Source organism: Asterias rubens, chromosome 2, assembly GCF_902459465.1.
Source record: "Asterias rubens chromosome 2, eAstRub1.3, whole genome shotgun sequence".
NCBI lineage: Eukaryota > Metazoa > Echinodermata > Asteroidea > Forcipulatida > Asteriidae > Asterias > Asterias rubens.
In genome coordinates, this window is record NC_047063.1 from 12,330,874 (window position 1) to 12,347,868 (window position 16,995).

The following is a 16,995-nucleotide window of genomic DNA, read 5'->3' on the forward strand; positions in this document are numbered from 1 at the left end:
GATGGAAATTTGCATCGGGGATAAAGAATATTATTGTTGGTATTACCCAGTATACACCGATGTGTGTTAGCACTGTATACTCAGTACTTTCCCGAGCTCAGGAAAAATAAAATAATCACAGGCATATTAATCTGGTGGGATGCAAACCCAGGACCTTTGCAATTCTAGAGCAGTGTCTTACCAACTAGACCACTGAGATTGCCTGCTAGCTAGAGGCAGCTCGAATCCTATTTTTTAGCAGCGCCTGAAAGCCTTTATTAGGCATCTGAAAGCAGACAAATTTTGTGTTTTTTCCGTTCATTATTCCTCTCTACAACTTTGATGACCAATTGAGGAAAGTTTTTCATAGATTTGTCATTTTATGTTTATGTTGGTGGGATACACCAAGTGAGAATAACCAAAGGTACCCCCCCAGTGCCTTCAAACTCAGTCTTGTGAAAAGACAAATTAGCGAAATTCAGACCATGCAATGTTATTGTTTTGTCTGACAACGAAGGGACCTTTCACAGGGGAAATCAACTCTGCAATAGGAATTGACTTAGGTTTCTCCACACCATACCTTATAAATCTGACCTGATTAAATCCAAATCGTTGAGAGGGACTGACATGGCGTTGTAGTGCAACTATTGACAGGGTTGACATTTCAAGCTAACGGTGACTACTAAGGATTGCATAGCTTGATGTCCCTGTTTACCGGCACTTTCTAGCTCGGGCACCTGGGGTTGATGAGATACATGCACTCTTGGCAGAATCTTATCGACAATTTGAGGGATGACCACCAGTAATTCCTGAAGGAATTAAAGAGTTGCTGCAAGGTCAAAATAATGTTTTGTGATCTACTCATTTTCCAATAGATAGAGTTCTCCTGAAGGTGGGGTCAAAATTTCAAGTCTCTCAAGGCCGAGTCTAACTGCAGCGATAACGAAAAAGATAACGATCACGACGCAAAGAGAACACAGTCTATTGGTTGAATGAGCGCGTGCGTATTCTGCGTGGAGCAATTCAACCAAATAGAATGCGCTCTCATTGCGTCGTGATCGTTATCGATTTCGTTATCGCTGCAGTGTGACTCAGGCTTAACAGAGATTTGAAAAGCCAAGATGGCCACACTGTGATGAATGGTCTACTACAGACCAGTCTAGACCTCACTCAAAGAGCTTGGGCTCAAGACAGAGCCTAGCCTGAGCCTAAACATAAGCCTAGGCATAAACCTGAGCCCAAGCCAGACCCGTGGTTTGGAAAAAGGTCATAGTTCTATGGTAGATATTATTAAGCCATAATCAGACTAGAACTTGTACAAACTTTTTGTGGTATATAGTGTACTTGTATTACGAGGCAAACACTCACAGATCAATGAAAAACACATGTTGATATTTGGGGCAGGGTGAATTAGTCAGTCCAAAAAGGAGTTTTATTTTTTCAAAACCCAACAAATGTTACAAGTTGATGAACAGAGCAAAGCTTTTATTATTGTGATTGATTGACTCATGCTTAAGAGAGAAAAAACAAACACTGGATCAACTGAAGCATTTTCAATTCTGTGGATGGGGGTTGTTTTCTGTGCTCATTCAAACGTGAGACTGTTTCTACTCTGAGTTGCCGCCTAGCTCATTTTCACCAGAACCACAGCCGCAAGGGGAAAAACATGGGGTTCAACCGGCGGATAATTCTGTTTAGTTTTCTACATTTGTACAAACAAAGTGCAGAATTTAAGTGGAAATGCTACATGTAGCTTGTGTACAGTGACACACTCCAAGGAAAGCAATTCCATTCCATTAAACCGAGCGTTACAATGTACATGCCTATTACAGATGGGGAGGCCTCTGTTTCCATGGTAACAGTTGATGTAACAAATCACATCAATGATAAGTGATGACATAACGACAATAAGTATCACCAAACCCCTGGAGCTCCACCCCCCCCCCTGCACAATCATTCAAGCGGAACCCTTACTGTCAGAGTAAATCACTCAGGTGTGTCATGTACAAATTGTGGCTGCGAAAAGTGTTAATTTGGAATGGGTGGTACAAGTAAAAGGTCAATGGTTGATAAATTATGATAATTATGTAGGATTTTTTGTATAATTATTTAAGATACTGCTTTTAGTAGATATTACTTTTGCATCAGGGTTAATGAGCATGATTTGTATCTTACCCTTACACTGATGTGTATTAATCACTGTAAAGTATTTTTCAAAGTTCTTTGAAAAAAAAAAATCCATGGGCAAATCACTCAAACCCACGACTTTTGCATTGCTGGAGCAGATTACCACCCCCCCCCCCCCTTACACTCCAGAATGGAAAAGTCAAAACTTAACAGTAACGTTTATTTTCTGCATTCATCTTTAAGATCTTAATAAAAACTCTGGACAATAGTTCTAGCAGACTTTATAATACATGTATCATTAATTTTTATCCGACAGGTAAAAGGTGCGACTGCCAGAAAATTCACCTCTGGGCAATTTTTTGTCCCAGGTCTCAAAAACACTTTAACACTGCATCAATTTAAAATGCTACTTTAAATACAGTTATTTTCGTCTCTCCCTTTTTTTTCTTTTTTTTTTCACTCTTGTTGATTCTTGCTTACATTGGATAGATTACAGATGCAGTCGGGTCTGGCCCTTGGGCCTATTTTGTTAGCCTCATCATAGTGGGGTCCTTCTTTGTACTTAACTTAGTCCTGGGTGTACTTAGTGGGTAAGTATATATCATCAACTCAAAAGTAGAGTTGATCATCACATTGCCTTGGGTCTTGGTACGAGAGCACTTGCCTGTTTCACAACGCCGCTGTTTTTAGTCTAGTTCTTGTTATTGATCGTTGTATTATTTATATTAGTTTAAGGAATATTTTGAAGTTATTATTTGATATTTATAACTTTGGAAATGTTTCTTAGCTCACTGTAGTTTGATGGATCATAAGTAAGCCTGGTTCAAAAAGCAAAACAAAATCATCCTGGAAGTCTGATGTTCTAATTTGGAGTTTAAAAAAGAAATTGTTAGAGACAATTGTAGGCCGGTATGCTCCTCGTTTTTGGTAGGGCAATGGCACCAAAGCCTTTTCTCCTCGGTAAAGGACACCTGAAACAAAATTCAGTAAAGGGCACCTTATAAGGAAAATTGTAAATTTTGACAGAAGCATTTTAAAGGGCACTAAGGCAATGACCAATGGGCAGGGGGGCAATTGCGTCTATGCCTCCATGAAGTATCGGGCCTGGGTTTCTGAGGTAATGTAAAATGCTTTAAATTACCCAGCCAGATCACACGCAGCCCAGAAATGCACTGAGTTAGGTTCAGTTTGATCGGCAGTAGACCGCAGGTAAAAGAAACGTGATCAATATATTGACTTCAACCCAAATCATGGAAGCGCAACAAATACGCCAGTAATGGGTCCTGTCACCCAATGACACATTGCCGTCATGCTCCGACGCCCTTGACTGCGAAGTCTCACCGCATAAATAAAACATGGGACTCCCTATGAGAGAAACTGGGTGGTAATACTTGCTCTCTGGCGTCATTAGGAATTAAATCCCATATTACATGGACAGATGCGTCCATGCTGAGAGCCTGAAATATTTATAATACAGTGGTCCGTGTGGGTAATGACGATTGATTGTTAACGGAGTTGACTGCATGGTCATCCTACACCTTTTATTTTCCTCTTTCTTTTTACGCAAGCTCGCCCCAAACAAGGCTAAAAGCCACTCGCGATCTTGGTATGTTGCTACAAGAAGAATAAAATAACCTAAAGTGAAAAGAACTCATGGGAGCTGAAGGTAGGAATTGATATTCCTCTTAAAATCTGCACTCAGAATTGTTTCATCAGGTGCTAAATAACAACGTCGGATCCAAAAAAATCTTTGTGCAAGGGTCAAGGGTCAAGGGTCAACAATCTAAAAAACATAAAACACATTCATGACTTCCAGGGTCATTTTGTTTTGTTTTACATCAAATATTTTCATCAAGTTTCTCAAGGATATACTTTTTTTTCCTTTTTCTTTTTGCATGTATTGTTGATGTTGTGAACCTTGTACTGCGTACCCGGTGTCCTTGCACACTTCCTTTTCCCTCTTCTTACTATCCTCGTCTCTGTTTCTTATAAAATCTATCTTCATCCCCCTCCCCCCGCTAATTATCTCTTACCCTTGTCTTCATCTTCTCAACCTTACACTGCAATACTCTTATCTGGGTAACCCTAACCCCATCTCTGGATCCCATAAAATCTTGTCTAATTCCTTCTTATCCTCTGTTCCCACATCTCTTCCCTTACTTCCTCTATATCACTTCTCCTTAAACCCCTTCCTCCGTAACCCTCGACCTTTGCCCTTCCATCTCACATTGTATCCCCATCTTTTTCCCCTTCCTCTGTTACCCTCGACCTTTGCCCTTCCATCTCCCATCGTATCTACATCTTTGACCCCTTCCTCCGTAACCCTCGACTTTTGCCCTTCCATCTCCCATCGTATCCCCATTTTTGCATGTTCTCCACCCTGACCCTTGTCTCTTCTCTTATCTATATCTGTTCTCCTTGTTGACCCCTTCCTCTGTAAGCCTTGACTTTTTCCCTCCCATCTCCCATTGTATCCACATCGTTACCCCCTTCTCTGGTACCCTGACCCTAATCCTCCACTGCCCCCTTTCGTGGCATGATGCCTGATGTACCCTATGATGTATACCCCCTCGGTGTACCATCCCCCATGGATGTGATCAGGTTAACTATGCCATTGAGGGTTGGTGGCCGTGGTTCTACTTTGTAACCCTTATACTGCTCGGCTCCTTCTTTGTGCTTAACCTTATTCTGGGTGTGCTAAGCGGGTAAGTGGAGTGCTGCATGGTGTCAGTAAGCATGAATGGTGTTTTAACCCCATAATAGTGAAGACGATCAGAGCATAATGATCGAAAACGTTAAGCCGTTAACCACCAGTTCTTTTTAGAACCAACACTACTCAAAAAGAAATATTCACATTGGGTAACTGGAAACCTCTCTTAGTTTAAGAAGTATAGTTGCCAACCATGAAACATCAGGTCATTTTTAACAAGTAAGCTGTTCCACTTCAAACATTTTTTCTGTGCTAAATAGATTTGTGTGTAGTAGCTTTATAATACTGATCACTGATGTTTGAAGTGACCAGCATATGGTTGATGCGCTATTGTTAAAACCGGTAAATTTTTACCTAAAATATTGTTAGTTTTTGTTGACATGGGATTTAAATACACCGTATACAAACTGCTTATAAATCCTTACATTTTTTTTTTACAATCAAGATCAGATTCGCTCATATTTCAATCGGAAATTCAGATATTAATTTTGCGATAATAACCATTAGTTTGAGATGATGTAGATTGAAATTGATTACAAAAAAACCCATGCAAGATTGAAATTAATTCAGATTGGATGGCGATCAAGGTCATAATGTCCTACTTTGGCTGTGAATGCTTCCTTTGTTGTATGTTGATGCGTTACCATAGTAACAGCTGGACAATTTGCTGTATGTGATTAATGGTGAATTGAGAAGTGTGATATAATTTCAGGAATATCGTCATACATGTATGTCGTGATGCCATGTGTTTACCTTTGTCCATTGGAACCTTTGGTTTTATTCATAAATAATAGCATTTCCTTTTCCAGTGTTTTTTTTTTCATACACATTTTATATGAATACTGATTTAGCAATAAGGTGTTGAGGTTTTGAATTAACCATCGGTTTGGTTTTGATATATTTTATGTGTAAAGAAAAAGAAGTTTTATTTTCTTCATTCTTTCCTGGTGTTAGCATTGACTTTCTGAGGTTTTTTTTCCTATTTGTCGGACTGTTGATTTATCTACAGCTGGTGTTCTTGAACAGCTTCCCCTCTTCAAAAATCCTTACCCATTTTGTTTTCAATGAATTCAATAAGCCTTTTTAGATATGGCGGACGTGATACGCGCGCGTCACATGCCGTGACTGATGCCAGGCTCACCATGTTGGTGGTCATAGGTTTACGTGTACACGCCGCGTCGCCTAAAATGCGCACTTCACTGAATAACATACGTTCTATTTCTATGGTCAATACGCACAAATTTACTACAACTCTACAGTGTTGTAGCATTGTGTCCGCCATACCTCAAAAAGGCTTATTCAATTCAATTAAATAAAAATTGATCACATGATGACAGTTACAAAGACAAGTACAGCTTATAATTACAAGTATATTATTATGAAGGTGTCAATAATTAATGTCACAAAATAAACAACGCAAAAACACAAATCTTCAATAAACCCTTAAATCATACAGCATTACTCGATAGAAAATAAATGAGATAAATTGGAGAGTTACTTTTTTTTGCGTAAAGCAATAAAGCAAACAGGAGAAAGGCTCTACTTGGGCAAATTTATTTATGGAAGAGCTAAATACACAGTGGTCACTGTTGTCCAACTGTTGTTAGACTGCAGGACTTGCAATCACAAGGTTGTAGGTTCGAATCCCACCAAGCTAACCACTGATTTCACAAAGAAGTATTGTTGACTAGTCACTGAATTTCAATTTCTTGATTTATGCAGTTCATAATCATAGACATTAAAGACAGTGTACACTATTGGTAATTGTCAAAGATCAGTCTTCTCACTTGGTGTATCTCAACATATGCATAAAATAACAAACCTGTGAAAATTTGAGCTCGGTTGGTCGTCGGAGTTGCAAGATAAGTATGAAAGAAAAAAACACCCTTGTCACACGAAGTTGTGTGCGTTTAGATGGTTGATTTCGAGACCTCAAGTTCTAAACTTGAGGTCTCGAAATCAAATTCATTAAATTACTCCTTTCTCCAAAACCAAGTCACTTCAAAGGGAGCCGTTTCTCACAATGTTTTTATACCACCAAACTCTCCCCATTACTCGTTACAAAGTGAGGTTTTATGCCAATAATATTTGAGTAATTATCAATATTGTCCACTGCCTTTAAACCAATGTCTGGTTTTGGGGAAGAATTTTGGATCATATCTATTGATAATTTTTTATTGCAAAGTGCCAAGATGAGTCAGAAACAATGAGGGCAATTAATGTACATGTTGAGTAATTGATTGCATAGGAGGTGACTGGGTAAAGCTAGCTTTGAACAGCTAGTGACATTGCCCTGCAGCAATATCGACGGTGTATACCAATTTATTTCCAGAACTGGGTTGATGTTATCGGACGGACAGTTTGTTTTTGTTTTTCTCATTTCATTTACCGAAGTCACGTAAGATTGGTGTAGAGCTGCCTTGTTGAGAAATTTTAATTTAATAGTCGTGTTATGAGTTTCCATACAACAAACTGAGTTGTTGTTTTTCATTTGTGCATGAAATACGCTTTCCATATTAATCTTTTTGCATTTACAATGTGACAGTCTCTTGATTAATGACTGTGTAAATAAACGAGTTAGGGCAAAATACTTTTTGATTTTATTTGATACAAGGAGGTTATTAAAAACTGGCTTGGTGGGCGGTGCATACTGTTTGTATTTTATTGAACATCTGCTTCATAAAAACAAAATCCAAAACAAACAAACATACTGTATCAATCATACCGAAACTTTCTCATTATCAAATACTAAATTCATTGGAGACAGTAAATATTAGTTAGATTTTACCCATACATTGATGTTTGGTACAAAGCAGGTATACTCAGCACTTTCCAGAGTCCTGTTAAAAACAAATCAAAAGGCATACTACTTGGATGGGATTTGAACCCACAACCTTTGCAGATTTATTACCACTGGACCACTATTAGCTTGCCCGGTAGAAAAAGGCAGTTCATATTCTCTATTCTACCAAAAACAAATGAATAGTTTGTTTACCCATGCATCAAAGTTTTAAAGGCTGTGGACACTATTGGTAGTTACTTAAAATAATTATTAGCATAAAATACTACTTGGTAATGAGTAATGGGGAGCTGTTGATAGTATAAAACATTGTGAGAAACGGCTCTCTATGAAGTGAGGTAGTTTTCGAGAAAGAAGTAATTTTGCGCGAATTTGATTTCGAGATCTCAGATTTAGAATTTGAAGTCTCGAAATCAAGCATCTGAAAGTACACAACTTCGTAGGACAAGGGTGTTTTGTTTTTTCATTATTATCTCGCAACTTCGACGACCGATTGAGCTCAAATTTTCACAGGTTTGTTATGTTATGCATATGTTGAGATACACCAAGTGAGAAGACTAGTCTTTGACAATTACCAATAGTGTCAAGTGTCTCAAAGCACAAAACTTACTTGTTGCATCAATGTAAAATTTCTTATCCCATCAGTGCTTTAAAGACAGAGTAGAAGATTGGATGTCACCCCCCCCACCCCCCCCCCCCCAAAAAAAAAAACCACCACAACAACAAAACAAACAAACCAAAACAACAACAAAACAGACCATTGATTTGTTTCAAACTGAAAATTCACTGATTACAAACCCTCCCCTAGAGAAATACTTTTGTCTGTGATATACTTCTTTCACATTGGAGAAAATAGAACCGAAAGACTTACACACATCACCATAAATTGCTTGTTTTCAGACCACAATCAAAAACGCAGACCATATTCTTCATTATTGTCACTAGAACCGAGCTTCATTGACTCAATTAAATCTTCACAAGATTGGTTGTATCATGGGGCTTTCCTTTTTATTTGTGTATTTATCAAAGACTAGAGGACTGAAATTGATTAACTTTTCCAAGCCTCCCGCAAAAAACCCAAAACCAAAACACCACAACAAAGCAACAACAACAAACAAAAACAGATAATGTAATAATCTTTAAATTGTAAAACTCAATAGTCTTTAAATTGTTACAAATATGCAAACTTTATGGAATACAAAAAATGTAGTACTTTTATACAGACACACAACTTTTCGGCTGAATCCCTTTTTTCCCCTTCTTTTTCTCTTGAAGAATAGTGTCTTAATAAAAAACACTGAACAAGAAAACACCGGACAAAGTTTAATTTGCTTTGCAATTAAAAAAGAAATTAATGTCTGGCTCCTCTGCAAGAGGCTGATGAACTCAAACCATGTTGACTGTCTAACACATTGTCATAAAAAAAATACAAAAATAAAAGCAGTATCAATTTCTGCGCTCGTGATATTTTTTTCAAAGAAAGGTATGGCGTGGACATCAGCTCTGATCTTTCTCTGATCCGAACTTACTATTTGTTGACTTTAGATGAAATCATCAGATTATTCAATAGGATGCTGAGTTCGTTGGTTGGTTGGGGGGGGGGGTTGGGTTGACATTTAAGAGTTTCAAGCACTCAGTGTGACATTTACCGATACTGGACACCTTTCATGGAGTCAGAAGGACACAATAAAAATGCCAGCTACATTTTTTATTGTGGATGCGACTTGCCATTTCTCTAACCATTAAAGCAAGAAACCTGCGCTGTCTGTAAATCCCTCACATTCACCCTTTTTTCGTCCCTCTCTCTCGGCCTATCTCTGCCCTCTTCCACTCTAAACATAAATGTATTATCTTCTAGAATTATCTTTTGGAATTGTACAAAAACAATCTTCGGAATGTTTCCTTGCCCCCCATCACAATCATCACACGCCGTGGGCAGTTTAGTCAAATCTCACCCTGTTAAATCGGCCACACTTAAAGGCAGTGGACACTATTGGTAATTGTCAAAGACTAGCCGTCACATTTGGTGTATCTCAACATATGCATAAAATAACAAACCTGTGAAAATTTGAGCTCAATCGGTCATCGAAGTTGCGAGATAATAATGAAAGAAAAACAACCCCTTCAACAGGAAGTTTTGTACGTTTAGATGGTTGATTTCGAGACTTCAAGTTCTAAACTTGAGGTCTCGAAATTAAATTTGTGGAAAATTACTTCTTTCTCGAAAACTATGGCACTTTAGAGGGAGCCGTTTCTCACAATGTTTTATACCATCAACCTCTCCCCATTACTCATTATCAAGAAAGGTTTTATGCCAATAATTATTTTGAGTAATAACCAATAGTGTCCACTGCCTTTAACATTTTCAGCGACACCTTTTTTCATATCCCACAAGGAAGTATGTTTCTTATCTGATAACAGAAATCTCATAAATTCTGACTTAATTGCAAATTCCTAAAATGATTAGAAGACACTAATTGACACTTGATGCTCACCTCGTGAGCACCGCGCCAAGAGGACCACAAAATATCTATTCCAAATCTTCAACAGTCTTCGACTTTGGTTTGCCCCCCCCTCTACTCTTGTAATTCCAACTGCTCTTTAATATCAACACAAATTATCCGTTTCCGAGGATGATTTCAGAAGGGAAAAATATGAATTCCTTTCTGGCTTATACATATCCTCATCTTCTTAGAATTGTTTTAGGTGTCACGTGAATGCCTCACAGTTTCTCTAGCCACCTCATCCTAATAGCACCCCCCCCCCTTTCCCCTCTCCTTCCCCTAAAGCAGTTAAGCCTTGTGCAGGTGCCGTGTTGGCGGAAGGGTTTGACATTTGGACGCTTATGGAGTTAAGATCTGTGACATGGAGATGTATTCATGGCACATTTTCTGGCTGTAGGTCTCTGTTGTGCAGCTGAGGAAACAGAGTTTGATATGGATACAGGCGGGATTGGATGCATGCCATCATGGGGTAGTAACAAGTCCCCGGCTTAGGACGCGCTAATCAGACTTGTCATTTATCATTTACCCACGTGGAGATGTCGTCTACTTCGTATGGCCCTTTTTCTTGTTTTTGAAAGGGTCATCTTTGTGTTTTAACAAATGCGAGTCGGCGTTTTAATCTTTTGTATGGATGGATACTTTTTTCGTGAACTTTTCCTGATGGGTTGTTCGGCGTTTCGCAAGTTAAAATCGAAATGTCAAATGTGGTGTTGGTATGCAGAAGAATGAGTAGCTAATTTCATCATTAAACTGTTTCCATTTAATGAGTGTCTAGTTTCTACATGTTTCACTGGCTCCTTTTAGATGGATGAAGACAACTTCAATAATTGTTGTTTTTCCACAAAAGTACTACACAACAAATACACAAAAAGTATAAGAAACCAAAAAATGATTTAACATGATTCAAATTGCCCTCTAATTACTTGGCACACTTGGCAGTCTATGGGCTTCAGGCATCTTAAGAATGCATAGATCTTGGTTCGAAAACCCCACCTGGGTAGCCTGACTGGGGAACTGGTTGAAACTTTGGATTTTGACTCGGCTTATGCATCAGTTTCACACAGATCTGGGTCAGTTGGACCAATTTTTTGGTCAGTATGCCACAGATTCCTGGTTATATTGATCAAAACTGGGTCAGACCCCCTGCAACCCGGATCAATTCTAAGGAGTGTGAAGGGTCAGTGTATCATCTTTCCACTCGCCATAACTTTTCTGTGCGACGCAGAATTTTGTGCCATTTTTGTTTTTGTTATCCCCCTGGTGGGAGTTTGGCAAGTTCCATGGACGAGAAGACCATCTAAACAATCAGACAAACAAACAAACACTGTGTACTTCTCTTAATGAAAAATGAGTACCAGAAAGGAAACATTTGTGCACACCAGGCTTTATCGTTTGTGAATACAAGGAAGGGTACATGTACTCTTTATGGAAAGCTTATCCCAGGCTTTAACAGCATGGAACCAGCATCTTGTAGAGACAGCTGACATGTTTAACGTCAAGATGGCGATTAACGTTGACCAAAAGCTGGTCTGAAAGCAGGGATATGCAAGAGAAGAGCATTCCATATGCGGGCAGTAGCTTTGGCTAAACTCAAATAAGATAGAAAAATACCATTAGCCTTCTTGAGGTATGGTGGACACTATTTATTTATTTATTTATTTATTTTATATTGTTTTATTACACTTCACACTGACAAAACTTTAACAGGAATTAAAAGATACAATCCTACCAAAAAAAAAAAAAACAGACTGAAAAATATGTTCAAAATTGAGAAAAAATACCAAGCCAGTGAGTGGCAATGAGGAACAGGTGACCTCTACAAGGCTGACCTGCCACAAAAGTTGCCAACAAATTCCCGCCCTTCAGATTAAAAAAAAAAATATTAATAATAATAATAATAATAATAATACAAAAATAAAAATACTCTAGGATGTTGCACTGTTCGGTTTAGGTGTACAGATTCATATTTACCTGACCTAAGTAGTGTCATAATAATGAGGCCACCATAATCAAAAACGGGTAATTATGACAAACTTGAACTACAACCCATTTCTGCCATTCATAAAGCTTTAATCAAGCCTTAAAGCTCCGCTAGATTTCTAGATATACGGGCACCAGTAAAAGGCATGCCTGGAGTTTAATTAGAGCAACCGTAAGCACAGTGTCATGGCCGACCATAATATAATAACAGTATGGCAGAGACCTGATGGAAAATCATCACCTATCCTTGGACGGAAACTCACCCAAGAATCTCGTCAATTATTGAGGGCTGCTGCGCAATGTGTTCAGGTCATTGCTGAATGTTAATATGATTCACAGAATGTACAAAATTGTCACGCATCGCACTGCAGTTTTTGTTCTTTCTTTGAAACAATTGGTTGAAAAATTTACCTATAGCTGAATAAATTTACCTATAGCAGAATAAATTTACCTATAGCAGAATAAATTTACCTATAGCAGAATATGGCTGTGTCAGAAATAGCGGCTACAGCTACGGCTACGGCTAGATTTCCAGGTCACAATGCATTGAAGTATAGAATGTTCTTAGCAACACACTTAGCAACAGTCGTAGCCGGAGCTGTAGAGTCTTGTTGCTCCCCTCTTTCATGTTTTTTTTTACTCCTAGCTTTCTCTATTCTACATTTTGTATCAAACTTTTTCTCGGCAATGTCCTGTTACTTTATCCCATGTTGTCTGTCACTCTTTTTTATGGATTTTATTCTGCATTATTTATTTCGTGCTGCAGAATTCTGTTCTGTAGCATTATATTTGCTGTTGCAGAATCCTTTCATTCTGTTGCTATCCTCAGTGTTCTGTAATAAACACAAAATTATTTTTGGCAGTAATTTCTTTTCCTGCAGAATTTTGTTCTGCAGTATTCTATATTTGCTGTAGTATAGTTCCATTGGTTTGCGCGCTGCATAGCGCTTTGGTCTTGTCGAAAAGGCGCTTTATAAATGCTCTGTTGCATGCATGTATGTATGTTTGTGTGTATGTATCACTGAAAACTTGAGTGTTGGTCAAAGCTAGTAATTTAATTGAGCTTTGTTTGTTTTGGGCATGCTGGAGCAAATCTGTTAATTTGTGATCAAACTAATTTATGATTTACCTCTTGTCTAACTTCTTGTCTCCAAATATAAACCTCTTACCCCTGGTGTGAGTACATCCTATCAGTTAGAGTAGAGCATCTTTTCAAATGTTTTTATCTTCTTACTCCAGATTCTTTATTACATCCACGTATCTAGAAGACCTGGTTATTCCTGAGATGCTTTTCTTGCTTGATTCTTATCTTCAATCTCTTTTTGTTGTTGGTCTCATCCTTTTTTTTCTTCCTTTGCTACAGGGAGTTTTCTAAGGAGAGGGAGAAAGCCAAAGCACGCGGGGCCTTTCAGAAATTCCGAGAGAAGAAACAGATTGAAGAGGATCTAAGGGGATATCTGGACTGGATCATGCAAGCAGGTTAGCAAAAAGAAAGAAAGAAAGGAACTAGGAACTAGGTTGAGAGAGGAGTTCAAGGGAGTTATACAAGCTTTTCTTTTAAAGGGTTTAGGTACTTTTTTGTACGACATAAAAACACAGACACCCATGGATTTACAGCGAACTGTTTAAAGATAATGTTGCTATAGAGTATTAACTTATTAGTCGCTGCGTGGTGTTGTAGTTTTCGAGAAATAGGTCAAACAATTTCAAAAAGAAAATTTTTGTCTCATTGAGTCAAAAAGTATCTAAGCATGTACAACGTTAACTCTTTCAGTGCCAGCCAAGGTCATACATGTACAATCTATTTCATGTATCCTGAAAGTGCCATTATCTTATCTATTCAAAAAGTGTGCTCAATCATTGGCCTACAATCCATAATTTGCAAACACAATTATCACTCAAGAAATACTCTTGGCTTTGGGATGCAACACAAATGAACAAGATACATTTTTGGGGGTGAGAAAGACCAATTTGTATAAAGTAGCTGTAGTTTTTAGCTTCAAAACGCAAATAAAAAGCGAGCACTGATGAAAGAGTTAACAGCCAAGGCCGGAACCATCGCCGAGCTCTCAGTTTCACAAAGACTCCTTTGTAATTTAATTCATTGTAATTTGTTATTGTCTGAACTCCGCTGAGGTATTGTATATTCATCGTTGTGTGTTGATACTTGCGTGTACAATGAATCATTCTAAAAGCTAATAATGATATCAGTTTGGCTGTCGGCCAATGTTATGCAAATCATCTCGTCTCGCTGTACAGATAATTAATTACAGTCAAATTTAGTTTTATGAGAGAAAATAGCATCATTAAGTCCTGTCAACCATCAAACAGACATGTGACTCATGTATAATTAGCCAGAATTTTCTTGCCCGAATTTTACCTTTTGTTTTGGTCAAAGAAGTGATATTTCAGTATATTTTTTAAGTTTTTGTTTTCTGAATCCTGAATACTTTCTCGTAGAAGAACCATAGGGTGGCACTTTCGCAGGTCTACCAATTCACGATACTGAGAGAAAGGAAGCTGTTTGTTTCAAATAGCAAATAGCATTAATAATTAAAAATTTCACGCTTCAGTCATGTGAATAATTAATTAAGAATATTTTAATCTATTGACATCTAAAAAACTAATTCAAGACATTAGCTGTAATACAATATTGGATTGGTCTTTTCTGATAGTTCTAAGACCGACATATCCCACAAAAAAAGTATCAAAAGGAACTAAGCTGCAGCCTGGGCCTTAACACCTACGCAGACTTCGCATATCACGTAAATGCTAAGTGCTTGACATCCAAACATTTCATCAATGTGAATTAATAACTATATACATGTATATTCCTTTATGTCATGTGACTTGACTCTGTCATTGAGCAGGTGACATTTACGCGGATGTATGTTACCGTTTCTCATCGTCAATATTTCAATATTTCAATATTTCAATCTGGCAGTCTCAGAACACTCATCCAGCACTGACAGTCTTAGAAACACTATAGGGTGAATTTATGCCGTTCCCGTTTGGTGCTTAAACCATATTCACACTTTGCCTTTGGCCGTACAAATATATATCTATATATATTCCAATTGCAACTGTCTCCGAGTGATAAATGTCCCTCAAGCTTTGCCGAAGGGACTCGATAGGCCATTGACCGTCGAGGTAGAATCCCTGACTAAACTCTGCTCCTTCCTGAACTGCGGATAGCTTGATTTCCTGACGACACGCTCTATTGTGCCACTTTAGCCATTGCTTCTTACAGGGGGGGGGGGGGGGGAGGCTCTGAATACTGACAACTGTTTGTATAAAAACCACCTGCACATTTTATGCTCATCAATTTTTGTTGATTCATTTTTAAAACCATGTTGATTAAGTCGGAAATGGAGCCAGCCCATGGTGACGACGAAATACTTTGCGTTTATGCCGCGCGTAATACTACGTTTTCTAAATGACGCAGTATTTATCCTGCAAGGTATGCGGAGCTGTGTTTTTGAAGTATGAGACCTGTAGACAAATGTATTCTTTACAAAAATGTACATTGTACATACTACATGTATAGCATTATGTAATGGTTAACAAGATGCTGTTGCACAATATGCAGCCAATCGAAACCAGGATCACTCTTTACGATTAGTGCACTGGGTTCTTTTTTGTGCATTACACAACACACGGGACCTATTGCTTTACGTACCATCCCAAGGACGCAGGAAGAATGGTTAAGTGTCTTGCTCAAGGACACAAGTGTCAAGAACGGGACTCGAACCCACACTTTGCTGATCAGAAAACCAGAGTCATGTGTTTCTTACCCACTCGGCCTCGACAGGCCACAAAATACTGGTGTTTCCACACAACCAAAGGTTTCAAAAAGATTTTATTTTGACCGGAATCTAAATGAGAAAGTATTTTATACACAGTTAAAGAAACTACTTTTATTTGAACAATCACCAATAGAGAATCATCTCATCTGGCTTGAGTTGGTACACTTTGATGTAATCAAACTCGATAGTCAACATTTGAACATAACTTTTCCGTATTATTATATTCTTCCATTGGTAGGGCAACATCAAATGGTACGGTATGTACAGTCAGCAATATGAATTTAATTACATTCCTCATTATTACTATTAATTATTATTAATCTTTTGAGGTATCCTATCCTCTCTAGTGCACCCGCGTGAAATGTGACATACACAATTTATTTCACAACATTATTAATTGGATCGCCTGTCTGATACCAGACACATCAACAAGATCATCTTAATGTATGAGGGGGTTTGTTTTTGCAAGATGTGCTCTGAGGAGATTTGAGTTGGACATCTTGAACTTTCAAGATTATCTGGGATGCAATCAGCTAATGTAGAGCGGTTGCAGACGAATTGAGATTTTCTGTCATAGTTTTCAAAACATACTTGACCTCTTCTTCTTGCAATGTTTTTGACATGACGTTACTCCACGGGAGAGTCTGTGTTTTTTTACATACAGATTTTCAGTCTTCATCAATCTTAGAAGGGCCTTTTTCATCATGGCACAAAGACTAGCTCTGAAACTCACTTCCTGAAGATCTTAGACAAATGCACAACATCACTCTCTTCAAGCAGAAACTTAAAACAGTATTTGCTTTCAAAACAATTTGACAAAACTCTCTTTAACTTCTACTAGACCGGTGCCTTTGAATGGTTAACAGGAAAGTGCGCCTTACAAAATGTTGTATAAATAACAAAATATTAATAACAATAATAATAAAATAATAACAACAAGTACTTTTATAGCGAATTTCTCAATAACCATCTAAATACACTTTACATTTGTGCCCTGCAGGTCATTTGGCGAATAACATACATGATCATCAGCTCCCAAGGGAGTGCAACCATAGCGCTCCAAAGGCTATATTTTTCTGTAAAGTTATC

General features: G+C 38.0%; 1 protein-coding gene across 6 annotated transcripts in view; it reads left to right on the plus strand.

Moving 5' to 3' along the window:
* The window catches only part of LOC117306941 (voltage-dependent L-type calcium channel subunit alpha-1D-like), a 110,263-nt gene that overhangs the window by 31,795 nt on the left and 61,473 nt on the right, over positions 1 to 16,995 (plus strand). For all 6 annotated transcript variants that reach the window (XM_033791527.1, XM_033791528.1, XM_033791526.1 and 3 more), the window contains 2 exons: positions 2,596 to 2,696; positions 13,464 to 13,579. In XM_033791527.1, coding sequence (XP_033647418.1) covers positions 2,596 to 2,696; positions 13,464 to 13,579 — 217 coding nt within the window. The remainder of the gene's footprint in view (positions 1 to 2,595; positions 2,697 to 13,463; positions 13,580 to 16,995) is intronic.